This window comes from Mustela erminea, chromosome 16 (assembly GCF_009829155.1).
Source record: "Mustela erminea isolate mMusErm1 chromosome 16, mMusErm1.Pri, whole genome shotgun sequence".
Classification (NCBI taxonomy): Eukaryota; Metazoa; Chordata; class Mammalia; order Carnivora; family Mustelidae; genus Mustela; species Mustela erminea.
This window is the reverse complement of record NC_045629.1, coordinates 22280909-22294488: the sequence shown is the minus strand read 5'-3', so window position 1 is coordinate 22294488 and position 13580 is coordinate 22280909. Positions and strand designations below refer to the sequence as shown.

Here is a 13580-nt window from a genome sequence, read left to right as displayed (position 1 = left end):
TGGGTGGTTCACTGCCCAGGGGCTTAGCATCTACCCCTGGATCTTGACTAAGTAGTTTCTTGACCCTTTTTGATAACCAGTTAACAGGACTCCAAGGGGTGATGGCTACTCCTCAGGTGGAACCAAGTTTCTGATCTTTCTAACCAGACTACCCATTTCACAAGTGTGATATATTGAATTGGTGTTAGCTAGTTGGGTGCATATCTAGTTCTCTCTGAGGGCACCATCTTTTTTTCACTGAAGGGAGCCCAAGCAGTGATGAGGAGGCCCAGCTTAGACCAGTTAGATAATTCTCAGTCCGAGGAGAGCTGTCACAGTGAGCGCTGCATGACCACTATGAAAAACGTATTTATATATAAATGTACATTATTTTATATGTTGAAATTGTTAAAATTAGAAATGAAGAAGCATGTGACCTGTGGTAAAGACAAGCCATATCACTCACCTGCCCAGGCTGTTCACAGGCTGTCTGGTACCTGGCCTGCTGGCACAATTCTTTGACTCTCTCATATTTGGGCAAGTGATTTGACTGTTGGATATTCTTGCTGGATTCTTCTTTCTTACGTAAAAACTTCCTTTGACAGAAAAGAGGAAGTTTCTGATGTGAGAAATGATCTGATTTACCCACCCACCGTCTTTTCCTTTTTTCTTTTTCTCCCCTGCAGCATGACTCCTCCATATTCTTCAAATGGCATGAAATAGATGATAAGACCTTGTCCATAGGAACTCAACATTTGCTGACTCTTTTGTGAAAATTATAAGCCAGGTACTAGGAAGAATCGTTATCTCCCTAAAACATTAATTTCAAAACTTTGGGCATAAGTGTTTAGTTTTAGATTCATGTAAATGCTTTTCTCTCAATATATGTATGGAAAAAAAAAGAGAGAGACAATGAGGATTATGAATCCAAAGGGGAAACCCAGAAGGGACTCTGGAAATGACAGTCTCATATGTGTATTTAAAACTAGGAAAGGCACTTATGGAAAGGAAGGAGAAAGGAGAGGGCGAGGCAGGACTTGGGAAGGAAGGGACAGACTGGTCCGATTCAGAACCGAGGTCGAACAATGCAACAGTCAACGCTTTGGTCCCGTTGTATGAGAACTTATGCTTTACAATTCTGATGCAACAATCATTACTGTGTTAGCCAGTGGAGAATGAGTAGCAAACCATTCAATCTTGTGACCAAGCTTACGAAATCTGCATGCTTAGTAAACTGGAATAAGGGGGAAAAAATACCCAGCAGGGAGAGCTGCCCACTAGGCCTGGTTCCCAGAAGCACCCCAGGAACCAGTAATTACCCTCTTTCCACGAGGAACGTATCACGCCAAATTCTGGCTTTCTTGTTTGTTCGAAACCTGAAAGCAAAATAATAATATTTACTGTTGGTATCTGGACGTTTTTCCACATGCATCTGTGCTCACAGTTTATTTAAAGGAACACCTCTCACTTCCCGCAGACCGCAAGTGCCCCTCCATCAGTATGCTGCTCACAAACAGCCAAGACATTCTCAGCTTGGGGTGATTCTCATGGGCAAGATGTACTTGGCCTTCACTCCTTTCAGCGGCCGGCTGGCTCTGGGGGCTGGGGTGCTTGGGGCTGACTGAGGGAAAGCGAATGGACACACCTGTTACCTGGCTTTTCCAGATCCAGAAGTTTGAGGACAGACTTGCCGTCCACATCGGGAGGGGTGTCAAGCCCAGCGATGTCCAAGATCGTCGGGGCCAGGTCAATGTTGAGAACGATCTGTGGGACTCTGCAAAGGGACAAGTGGTCACTCCCGGAATTAACGTCTGTGTGGGTGGCATGGAGGGCCACTTTCTCCACACAGATACTTCTCGGCCTTCAACCTTCTTCCCCCTACCTTAGTCTTTCCCACATAAAACTGTTTCACCTAGATCAGACAATTCTCAAAGTGTTTCCAATGACCTGAAGAGATACAATAACGTTCAAAGAAACCCTTTTACTACTATCATCTTCTCCCAGATGTAGCGGCAGAGGAGGCACATGGAGGAGATTCAGAATATCCAGGTTCTGGGCCCCCATGCAGCCACTTCCAGAATCAGGGACTCTGAGAGAGGCACTGGTGCTGTGCCAAGCTTCTTCTGTGTTAGATCAGGAGTCCAGGCTGGGGAGTGCCTGGGTGGCTCAGTGGGTTAAGCGTCTGCCTTTAGCTCAGGTTGTGACCTCAGGGTCCCGGGACTGAGCCCCGCATGGGGCTCCTTGCTCAGTGGGGAGTCTGCTTGACCCTCTGCGCCCTTCTTTCTTCATGCTGGCATGCCCCCCTTCAAATAAATTAGTAAAGTCTTAAAAGAAGAAGAAGAAGGAGGAGGAGGAGGAGGAGAAGAAAAAGAAAAAAGAAGTAGTAGTCCTGGCTGGATGCTCCTTAAGGATCATTCCAGATTTGAAATTCCACTTGGATTCTTTTCTTTAACTCTTTCCATAACTTGTTTCATGTATGCAATCTTATTTTACACTGAACATTGTGATGTAGATGGCAGGGAACATAAAACCCATGTTGTAACAGGAAAAGAGAAATGCAGAGGGAGGCAGTGACTTGTCTAAGGTAGCAGAGATAGAACGCTAGTCTTTTAGACCCTTTTTTTTTCTAAAAGAAAATCATGCTTTTTAAAAATTTTATTTTCTTTAAAAAATGTTCTTTAGTAATAATTAAAAAAAGAAAAAAAACTAGAGGCAGGCACTGTTTCCGTTTTTGTTTCTGTTTTTAAAGACAGTGTATGTCTGATTCAAAGAAAGTACAGATATGTCCCTAACAATCCCATTCTATGTCTGTGAGCACAGGCCATGAGATGTGGATTTTGGTTCATTTGGCAGAATTACTCATTGATAGTTAATTTTCCTTTCTCTTTAAATAGCATACTTCAGTTAATTTAACATGTGGCAGGGGGAAAAAACCAAGATTTTCATTTTCTAAATTACCAACCTCCCCCTACCTACACCCTTTTCTGTTTTGTGTGAAAAGAAACCAGACCCTGAGATTGATAATCGGATCATCTCAGATACACATAAGCCACGATAGCCAAATGTTGCAAGCAGAGAAATACGTACATGGATCCTGGTTCTACACTTGGACCACGAATAAAGAAAGGCACACGGATATCAAAGTCGTACGGCATGGATTTCCCCTTGACCAGTCCAAACTGGCCTATATGGTAACCGTGGTCAGCGGTGTAAATGATGTAGGTGTTCTCCAGCTCCCCTGTCTCCACGAGCATATTATACAGCTGAAATACAACGGAGACAAGATGGGCAAGATGACAAGAGTGTCGCCGTGATTCTCCCTGAAAGTCTTCACCATTATTTGTTAAAGACAAGTGTCATTTCAACAAGGCTGAGAAACATGATGACTATCTACATGTTCCAGTTGCTTACAATCCTGGAGAGAAAATGTCTGATAATAGAGTAATGTAACTTTTTTGAATCTGGCACATTGTTCTTCAGGCTTTTGTGTACCTATTAAAAACAACAACAACAACAACAACAACAACAAAAACCAAATGACAAACTCTTCAAAACAGCCCCTGCCCCTAACTTACAGGTTTTACTTAGAAAATCCACTGTTAAAGCAAATTTTATCATCACTCTTTACATAGTTATCAAGGATTACGAAGAGGCTGCTTTGGAGCTTGAGCCAACTAAATCCAGCCTCTGGGCACGTTTTGTTTGGCTTCTGTTATTTTTTTAAATTCAGGAAATTTCAAATAAAATGTTTGTATTTCTGGTTTCCTTTGAAAAGTCAAAAGAACTCATGACATTGGATCTATTTTCCTACGCAGGAATAATAAGCTGGAGCTAAGTAGTTGCTCCTTGTTACAGATGTGGGCGTTTAAAGTGCCCCATAGTTCCCGCCATGCCCTATCACTTTATACAAGACCAGCTTTAGGTATTTACATTATTTGCCTAATTCTTGAAGGTATTTGTGAGTGTAGCTCTTGACTTACGGTGTTTTGATTTTGTCCTTTCTTTGCTGCTGGCTCCAAAGAACCAAGCCTGGAGAGCTAGTAGAAGGGGTCAAGATAAGGGAGAGAAGATAAAGTCACTCAACACACACATACACATATTCACGCACACGGGGTCTCTCCCTCTCTTGAAAACACCTATGAGATGAAGATGGAATTAGCAAGAATGGATCTACACCAAGGAAGCTGGACCAAAACCTGTCACTGAGGCAAGTTTGTGTACTTACCCTTTCCACAGAATCATCCACCGACATCAAAGTCTGAAGTCTTTTGCGATGTAGAATGTTTGTAAATTCCATATGGATGGGCAGCATGGGTCCCGTGTACTGCATAATCCAGTGCTTATCCATGTTTGGTGCATAGTTATAACTAGGGGTTCTGAAAATACCCAGAAAGGATTCTTACTATATATAATTTTAGTCAGGTAAAGAAAAATCTCAAGTTGAAGGTTGTGAAGTAATCATTTAGGAAAGGTAATTTAGACATTGTTACTTTTGTCTCCCACGGGTCTTCTATGTTTATAAGAAGAGCTCAAAACTTCACTACCCCAAATATCACACATCCCCAAAAGGCATATGGATTCAAATTTATAAAACCTAGACGAGCAGCTAAAAAGGTAATTAGTGCTAGTTCATTTGATTCATTGAATAAAATGTGTAAAAAGACATCAGGATGATCATGTAAGATCTAAAGATAAAATTCTGTAATACACAAGGGGATGTTTTCATGGTGATGTTAACTCTATGAATGTTGTAGTTAATTAGGCTATTAGATATAGTCAGAAAGATGTGGAATAACGTATTTTTTTCTCTTGATTTTATTGGGCTATTATATTGATTACTTACATATCTAGTCTATGAGTTTTTCTCATTCCTAACCTTATATATAGACACCATTAATTTAATGGGCTGTGCTGGAATTAAAGCCAATCTACTTCTGCAATATACATGCTTATCCGTAAAGCCATTTTTTATAGACAATTCAATACACGTGCAGACACAATTTTTGTTAACTACAGGGAGGTGGGTCTTATTCCTCTTGAACATGTGGCTTCAAGTCTATATTTAATTTATTGCAGAAATCCAAGTGGTGTCTCATACATTTTATTGGAGACCCACAAAATATGTCGCTTTCTTTTTGAGATCTAACCCAAATCCCTTGACCATTAGATGCTTCTACCTCATCCTCCTGTGCCATCTTTTATATTACAAAACTGGAGAAATAGGGGCGCCTGGGTGGCTCAGGCAGTTAAGCGTCCAACTCTTGATTTAGGCTCAGGTCATGGTCTCAGTGTCCTTTTGCTTGGGATTCTTTCTCCCTCCCACCCATGGACCCACACCCCGCTGTTCCTCTCCCTTCTTGCTCTCTCTCTAAAATAAAAATAAATTTAAAATAAATAAATAAAATCTCAAAAAAACCCCAAAACCCAAAACTGACAAACCCTAGAGAAATAATCACTGTGAGCCGAGTGAATTCAGGAGCATTTACCATGAACTCTGCTGGTTTGCTCTAGTGCAAATTTCCCTTGGGGTGAACCTGGAATTTCTGTGCTACACAATTGTTTACTGGGCTATTCCTATGCATGCTGAACAATATAAATGCTGCCTGTTGTTATGCATTTTCAAAATCTCACTTCTGATAGCTGAAAATGCTGTCTTGGGGTGCCTGTGTTGCAGTGTCTGCCTTTGGCTCAGGTCATGATCTCAGGATCCCAGTCCCACATCAGGCTTTCTGCTCAGCGGGGAGTCTGCTTCTGCCTCTTACTCTCCCTCTCTGTCTCTCTCTCTCAACTAAATAAATAAAGTCTTTTTTTTTTTTTTTTTTTTAAATGCTGTTTTGGTACCACTGAGCTTCTTGGATGCTAGTTAACTAGCAGAAATACAACAGCACAAATACCAGCATAATAGTGAGCACAGAAGACACTATCCCTAAAATTGTATAAATTGTGCTCAGTAGTGTAAGTCAACTCCTTTTTAAAGGGGCAGATTTGCAAAGTAGGAAAAGCAATTGTGGTTCACTTTGCTCATCTGTAAATGGGGATAATAGTACCTTTCTTAAAAAGCTCTTTTGAGGAACAACAGATCTATTTGTCTATCTCTATCTAATCATCAATCATCTCTCTATCCATCTATCACCTATTTATTATCTATCTATCTGTCTATCTATCTATCTCTATGTCACTTGAAAGTGCTAGTACAGAGGCACATGCATTTTCTACATGAGCCAAAAAACATTCTACGTAAGTGTCTGGTTGGAAAAATCCTGTTGCATTAAAAACCAAACAAGCTCTCTAGGTATAACCTGCTATTTTTTTTAAGAGAAATTTTCAACATAAACTTTCTTATGTTTACCCAGGAAATGACTCGAGAACCACTTGTCCCGTGTTTTTGGCCTGAAAGGCTTCCTGATATCTAAAAGTGAACACGGGTGGAATCAGCCTCTTCAATCTCAGGGGCTCATGCAGTAGGAAAGGATGTAAACCCTGTTTCTTATTCTTCACGCAGCATGTCGTGGTACAAACAGGATTAGATGGAGGCTGAGCAGGATGACAGAGGGGGCTTCTAAGCCCCGTCGGAGAGGGATTTTCACCCGCAGGGGTGGCTAGAGGTCAGAAAAATAGAGCAAGTGGGTCATGAAAGGTCCCCTAACCATTTACTGATACGTGTCTCGAAAAAGAATAGGGTTATAAAAGATCACACAACGTTTCTTTATAATACCTAAACATCTTCCTCTTACTGCCTTTGATGTTGGTTTGCCTTAATTTTGAAATAAATCGAGTTGACTTTTTTAAAGCCACAAAACCTCAACACAAATAAAAATTAACAATAGGGAACCGAAACGAAGACTCGCAGCGGGCAAATTATATCTTCTACCAGCTACCTTGATGTGCTTGGCACAACTCCATCTCACTTTGAGGAATGGGGAAGGTCGCAGCAAATTACAAGCCTCCAATCGGGCTCCCGGATTTACACAATGACATATGTTAAATCTGGCTTATATTAAAAAGGAGAGTTCAGGTCTGTTGTCAAAGATGTCCTTCCCTACCCCCAACTGCCTTTTTCTCCCCCACCCCCTTTAATTTCTCCAAGTGGGAGCTGACCCCCAGCTCTGGAGCTGAAATCCCAGGTGGGATCTCAGCAGGGGGCAAGGGGGAGATGCATTTGCCTTTTAAAGGAAGACAGCCTGCCCCTGCTTCCCACCCACTGAACAGCAGCTGTTCCGGGACCTGCAGGTGGAAGGTCGGGGGTCGCTGGAATTGACAATGTTGCTGAAAAGTGATCTTTTGCCAAAGACCTGTGGTTGCCTCCTGCTGGGCTCTTCCAAATTCCTGGAAGATGCAGCCTTCTGTCCTCCAGTGATAATTAAGGCTTGCTTCCCTAAGAACTGACTCACAATGACTCAAACAGGGCCTGGAGCCCTCAGCTGGAACAGCAGCCACTGAGAGGAGCAGGTAACTGTTTTGGGGAAAAGTGGAAAATCACAGGTCCGATTGTTCCAGAATGTTTTGGGGATCAGACGTGAAATCTCATCCCAGCTCTGTTACTTACTACTGCATGATCTTGGCAACGTTTTTTCCTCTAAGACTGTTTCTCCTTCTGTGTAATGGGCATAACGACTTCAGAGCTTTGTGAGGGTTTAAGGAGATTTCAGTGACTCCAGAGAACACATCCTGGGACCACATCACACTCCTTCTCATGGGTATCTGGGAAAGATCTCATCATCTAATAGCTCTTTTGGTTGCAGTGGCAACCGCGAGGAGCAGGCAGGACACTTTATTCCCATTTCACAAATGAGAAAGTAAACTGTACAGAGGTGGCTCAGAAATTCCTTCCTGGGGCCGGAGTTCCTCCCATGACGTCATAACGACCAGAGTCCTGCACCAGAGTCCCCAAGGAGCACCTCAAAATCCCTGTCATTCAAAGATCTGATACATACATTCCTTTCTGCCAAAACTAAGTCCTAAAATCCTTAGCCTTCGTCCATTAGCCTTTTCTGCTCCCTGTTCCAGTACCTCCCACCAGCTGCCCAGTGTCTGCTTTTGCTGACAATACATGATCAAGTTGGACCGTCCAAGGCATACTGGATGCATCAGCGAAAAGACAGATAACAACTGCTCTTTGCTTAAAAACTGAGAGGAGAGATGACTAAGTTGTCGTTTTTAAGTTTCTGTTGCTTTAAGGAAAAAAAAAAAATCCACTTTGGGGTCACAGTCGCACATGCCTGACCTGGTAAGGCTCCTTCTTGTCTGTTCCAAGAAGGATTTTAACCAGTAATTCTGCATTCCAGGCCTTATACTCTCCCCCAAACCTAGACTATTCTCATAGTTTAAAATGTTAACTTTCCCCTCGTGAGGCTTCTCTGCACATAGCTTTTTCTTCGTGTTTGAATTTATTGCTCAGCACTAGATCATAGATCCTTTTGACCTCACATTTGTGACTTCAACCTTTGCCGTCCATGCCGATTCTCTCTGGGCTTTGATTCCCTCTCCTCTGCTGCTTATTGCATAATGAGAACACGAATCCTGAAAATCAGTAATGTCACCTTTCTTTTTGATGGGTGGGTATTTGGGGAGAATAATTCTCACTAGATGAGAGATGGTTTTAAGAAATGCATGTGTTGTGTATGAAATCCATATTCCAGGAATTGCAAAGAACTTAGCAGTTCATTTTTACAGCTGATGGCCTTTACTGTCACCCAGTGAAAAGAAAGACATTTCTAGCATTTCATATCCGCACGTGTGTTTTCTTCATTTGTTATTTAGTCTCGGACAACAACAAAAGCTCTAATGATCTAACTCTTAAAGAGCAGTGGTAGTGGGTCCGTCATTCTGTGAGAAATGAAATAGGTTTCAATTCCCAGAATAAGCTAGTTATATAGATTTAAGACACACACTCAAAGCATTAAATTGGAAATTCTATACTTAATCTCCCAGGCCACACCATCTCAGCTTTCACTCAAATTGAACTTATTTAATTGACTTTGTAGAGATATTCCCCACCTGAGTTCAAATGTCTTTAGGTAGGTAACATTTGAACGCACGCAGAATAATATCAAATGATCTTGATTATAGATACCGCAGGAAACTAATTTAAAAAGTCTTCTAAGATGCTGCAGACTCCAACAGAATTGTGCAAACCCACACACGGGAGCCACTTCTAATATTAACTGTAACTGTGACGAGGGCTGAGCAAAGCAGGGGATGTACAAAGATCACCTGGGGGCAAGAGAACAGAGGTTTAGCTCCAGCTTTGTCCCTGTCTACTTATGTGACTTGGGCAGAGCCATTTGGGTCTTTTATTTTTTTGAAATAGAGTTTGGGCCTTCATTTTTTAACCTAAAATGTTATGGCATTCGATGATTTCTAGGTGTCCTTTAATTCATAAAATCGACTGCTTAAATATTTTTATGCTATCAAAATACGTTTTAATGTCACCTGGCATTAACACGCTCATTCATTTGCTAAACAAAAAAAATATCTGGCAAGGGATGGGGAAGGAGACATGTTCCCCAGACACCGGAAGCAGAGAGGTAAAACTTGGCCCTGCCTTCTGGAAAGAGCTATCTTGCCTAACTCCAGGGCCTCATTCACACCGTATCTTGTGTGAATGCTGCCCCCTGGAGGTGTGCAGTTTGACTTCAAGGGTCTGGGTAAACAGCCTGTGCCATGGGATATGCAGTCAATGACAGAGAGAAGAACAAAGTGGGAACACAGGGAGGGAGCGATGAGTTCTGCCCAGATTAAAGATTCTTACGGAGAATTTAAAATTCTCTTGTCTTCAAAAGCATTTTCTTTTATGGATCTGTGGAACCAATGAAGTGAGGATGTGCAAATTCCTCTAAGGGAAAACATTTCTTTCCCATTTCGGACAACAGAGGTGCTTTAAAAACTTTGTTCTGAGGCTTACGCAGAGGTTGCTGTCCCTTTAGCACACTTTGTCATCCCCCAAACTGCGCTTTTAGACCAATTCTTGCAAGTTAGAGGAGCTGGATCATTCTACCAAGAGTTTAGATTTCACTTGAACTGGTGTTGGTGTGTTCATACGCACAATCAGACACATTTCCAGGGACAGGGAGAAAGAACTGGTGAAACGGAATAATAAAAAAATTTCAGTTGATAGGAAGATGGTTGGTAGGAAAGTGTTGAGGGAGTCTCTTAGCTTCCCCCAGAATCCTAGGGTAGGTAAATAGAGTCTCCTTCCCTGTCACTGCTGCACATTATCACTTCATGGCGGCCAGGAGACAAAAGCTGTGTCACAGAAAGAGCGAGGGTATAGCAGTCCTAGGAGGATCCTGGGAGGTAATTTACAGAAAAGGACAGTAGGGTCTTTGCCACAGGGAAGAGCTTTAGGATAAGGATTATCATGTGTGATCTTACGACGGAGACTCCCTCAGGTATCACCGAGGCCTAGAACAGCTGAACCGTTTCTGATTAAGCAGTGCCTCCTGTCACCAAGGGTCCATATCTGTCCTTGTACTTAGTTGGTTGGCAAAACCTTCAGCCTTGAAGTGTAAAGCCAGCAAGCCAGTGTTGGCCCGGCTTCCTTCCTTTGTTGGGAGTGGAAAGTACCGTGGAAACACGACTCATTCTCTCCGGTTGGAGGGGGCCAGACGACGACCGCCTGAGGCCACACGAAAGGCACCTGGATACCGTGTGACCACCAAGGAAGGCCACCGCCGGGAACGAGTCCACATTACTTGCTTCTCCCAACAGGGGAGTGTCTACAGCTTCTCCTGTTTGCAGAGGGCTTGCCAAACATGTCTGCAAAGTATGCTCGAGTGTGTGGCGAACGTTTTTGCTAAGGAAACCTGCCATTCAGGGGCTCCATGCTCCACAATTAGCCGCCTGTCTTCATCTGTCTCACTCCTTTTGTCTACAGACTGAACTGTGGACCTGTGCAGTCACTCACGGTGACAAGAGCCGCACACGGACTCTCGCCGGCCCCCTCCTCCAGTGAGTGGCAGCCAGGGAGGCCTGGGCAACGAGGACTCAGCTAACTCAGGCCTTTGGAGGCCTGAGGGAGCCGCAGTGCCTCTCTCCACGCCAGGGACACCAAAGCCCGAGGCTTAGCAGCAAACAGAGGCAGAGTCGCCTAGCCAACTGCATGGATTTTCATTTTCTAGGGCTGAGGGTGTTCTCCTCACTGGCACTTGGTCGCAGCACCCATTTTGCAGCAGGAAAAGATAACACAGCCCAGATGGGTGTTTGTATTGCCTGGGTGTTTAGAGTGGCCGGGTGCGAGGGACTCGTCTCAGTGTGAGTCTTAGCTTGTCAAGAGCTTTGTCATATCACAATGGACACCTATCTACTTGTCATTTCTTCAGCTGCTTCTCCTGAACGTGAAGTTGAACCAAATGAAATTGCACTTTTTGTGGGTCAAGAAAGATGGCCTCAAGAAAGAGCAGATTTATGTGGTTCCTCTGAATGGAAAAGATCAATAAGGATCAGTGTCCATGAAGTGGCTTCTGTGTCCCAGGCCCTATGGGGGGACTTCCTGTCTCAGTTTGTGTTCATGATATCATGTCAAAGTGCTAGTATTATCCCCATTTAACAGATGAGATGATGGGGTTTCCTAGACATTAAAAAAAGAATGCCCACAAGCTTTGTAGTGAGAAGACATGAAAAAAGAACCCATCATGCTTATTTGTCTCAAAGGCCTAAATACTTTCACTCTGCCAAGTGAAGATTTTTTTTATAGTCACTAGTAAGCCACACAGGTAGTTCACGTGAACTCAAAAGAAATAACTGAAACAATTTTCATGAGAAAATGACCGAGTCACTTATTCTGTCACTACCCCACCAAATGACCTCCGGTGACTCTGCTTAAGGTCATGTATAAATTCATTCAGGTCCTCAAAATTCTGCTAGTTTCCCTTTCTGGCTTTATCCCTTCTTGCCTTCCTTGTGCTCCATTTTCCTAGGTCACTTCTTAGATCGTCTCACATAACGTGGCGGCCACTTGTCCACGCTGCATTTTCTTCCTGAAATCATGGAGCCAGTCTGTAGGATCAGCTGCAGAAATCGTACCCATTCTTTGAGGCCTGCTCTGAATGTCGGCTGGTCCATGACTTTCCGGTGTTGAGAACGCCTCTTCCTCCAAACTTCCATAGCCCCTTGAAGGCCTGTCCTAGTACTTATGCCTTCTGTTCTGACTGGTGCTACGGCTGTTTGGACACTTGCCCATCCACCCCCCAGAGTAGGGGCTGGGGGCAAACTCATTCTGTAAAGGGTCAGAGAGCAAATACCGGGGGCATTGAAAGCCATAATGTATTTGCTACAACTACTCTGCAGTTGAATTGTGAAAGCAGCCACAGAGAACACAAAAACGAATGAATGTGACTATATGTCAATAAAGTTTTATTAACAAAAGCTGGTGACAAGCTGGATTTGGCCCCAGGAGGCCCATGCCTGTCTTTGCTCCCTGGTTTCTGGTTGTAAGCAACTGTGTCTTCCTTGTGCCTACATCCAAGCGGTACTGAAGAGCACCACTCATAAATATTTGTGGAATCAAATAGAATTTGTAATTGCTGGGCTCGGAGATGCTGTTGTTCAGTGATGATGAAGGCTCAGGGAAGTCTGCAGATTCCTCTCCTCCTACAATTGTCCGTGCATGCCACTGGCTCTCAGAACCTCTTGACCTGTGGCTGATTTTTCTGTAGGCTCAAGATCTTGCCCAGAAGCTTCAAAGCAGGTTGACTTCTAAGGAGCCATAAAACACCGCATTTTGTCAATGCCCTCTCCTCAACCTCACAAAAATACCGGTAAGGGTTACAGTTGTAGCAAGCCTCCCTAGGCTGAGCATCTGCCAGTGTAACAAGAAAACCGACACAGAATGATTTTCTGATTCAAAAAGGAAAGAGAAAGTTGGGTCCCAGGGCCGGGAAGAAAACTACAAAGACCTTTCTCTTTCACTGAACCAGCAGGTTGCCCATCTGTAAGTGATCTGGAATGGAGAGCCCCTCGCCATTTGTGGGCTTTGCTCATGACTTTTGTTGCATGGTTATATGTAGGTAGACCTTCTAGAGGTTTGTATATCCATCCACAGCGTTCTTTCCGAAACACAGCGGCTCACCCAGACCACATTCCCCAGGTGCTGGGGGAACCAGCTTTCTTTTTTCTTCCATCCTTCCATCCTGACTGGGCATTTCAGCAGGGTGTCTGTCCTGGTTTTATATTTACTGTTAGTTCCTGTCCTCAGTCAGCTCTGACCTCCCTCCTTCTTTCTAAATCACTTTATATGGCAGAGACGACCTGAATACCACTGGCCCAAACCCATGAGTTTACTAGTTATAAGATAAAAAAATAAGCATATAAGGGAGGATTCTTCAGGGATATATAATGACCAGCAATAACAGTGCCTTCGGTATGTCCCTCTTTCCATAAATACATTTACTCAATTTTCTTTCTGTCTAGGATTGTGGCTGGGAAATCAGTGTGGGTGAGAAGAGATGCTACTTCAGCATAAACAGAGCAAGAACCAATTTTGGAGGTTTAGTGATGAAGGAAACATACCAGTTCCCTGGTCCCTACTTTCCTGATGGCGGATCCTTCCGTAGACATAGAGCCAAGCGCTCTGTCAGGAAGGCTGTACGTTACTGCAACGA

General features: G+C 43.4%; 1 protein-coding gene across 5 annotated transcripts in view; it reads right to left on the bottom strand.

The window, feature by feature from the left end:
• Positions 1–13580, bottom strand: part of SULF1 (sulfatase 1) — a 173801-nt gene that overhangs the window by 39507 nt on the left and 120714 nt on the right. For all 5 annotated transcript variants that reach the window (XM_032315780.1, XM_032315782.1, XM_032315779.1 and 2 more), the window contains 5 exons: positions 4205–4355; positions 3067–3242; positions 1625–1753; positions 1299–1355; positions 446–575 (listed from right to left, as the gene is read on the bottom strand). In XM_032315780.1, coding sequence (XP_032171671.1) covers positions 446–575; positions 1299–1355; positions 1625–1753; positions 3067–3242; positions 4205–4355 — 643 coding nt within the window. The remainder of the gene's footprint in view (positions 1–445; positions 576–1298; positions 1356–1624; positions 1754–3066; positions 3243–4204; positions 4356–13580) is intronic.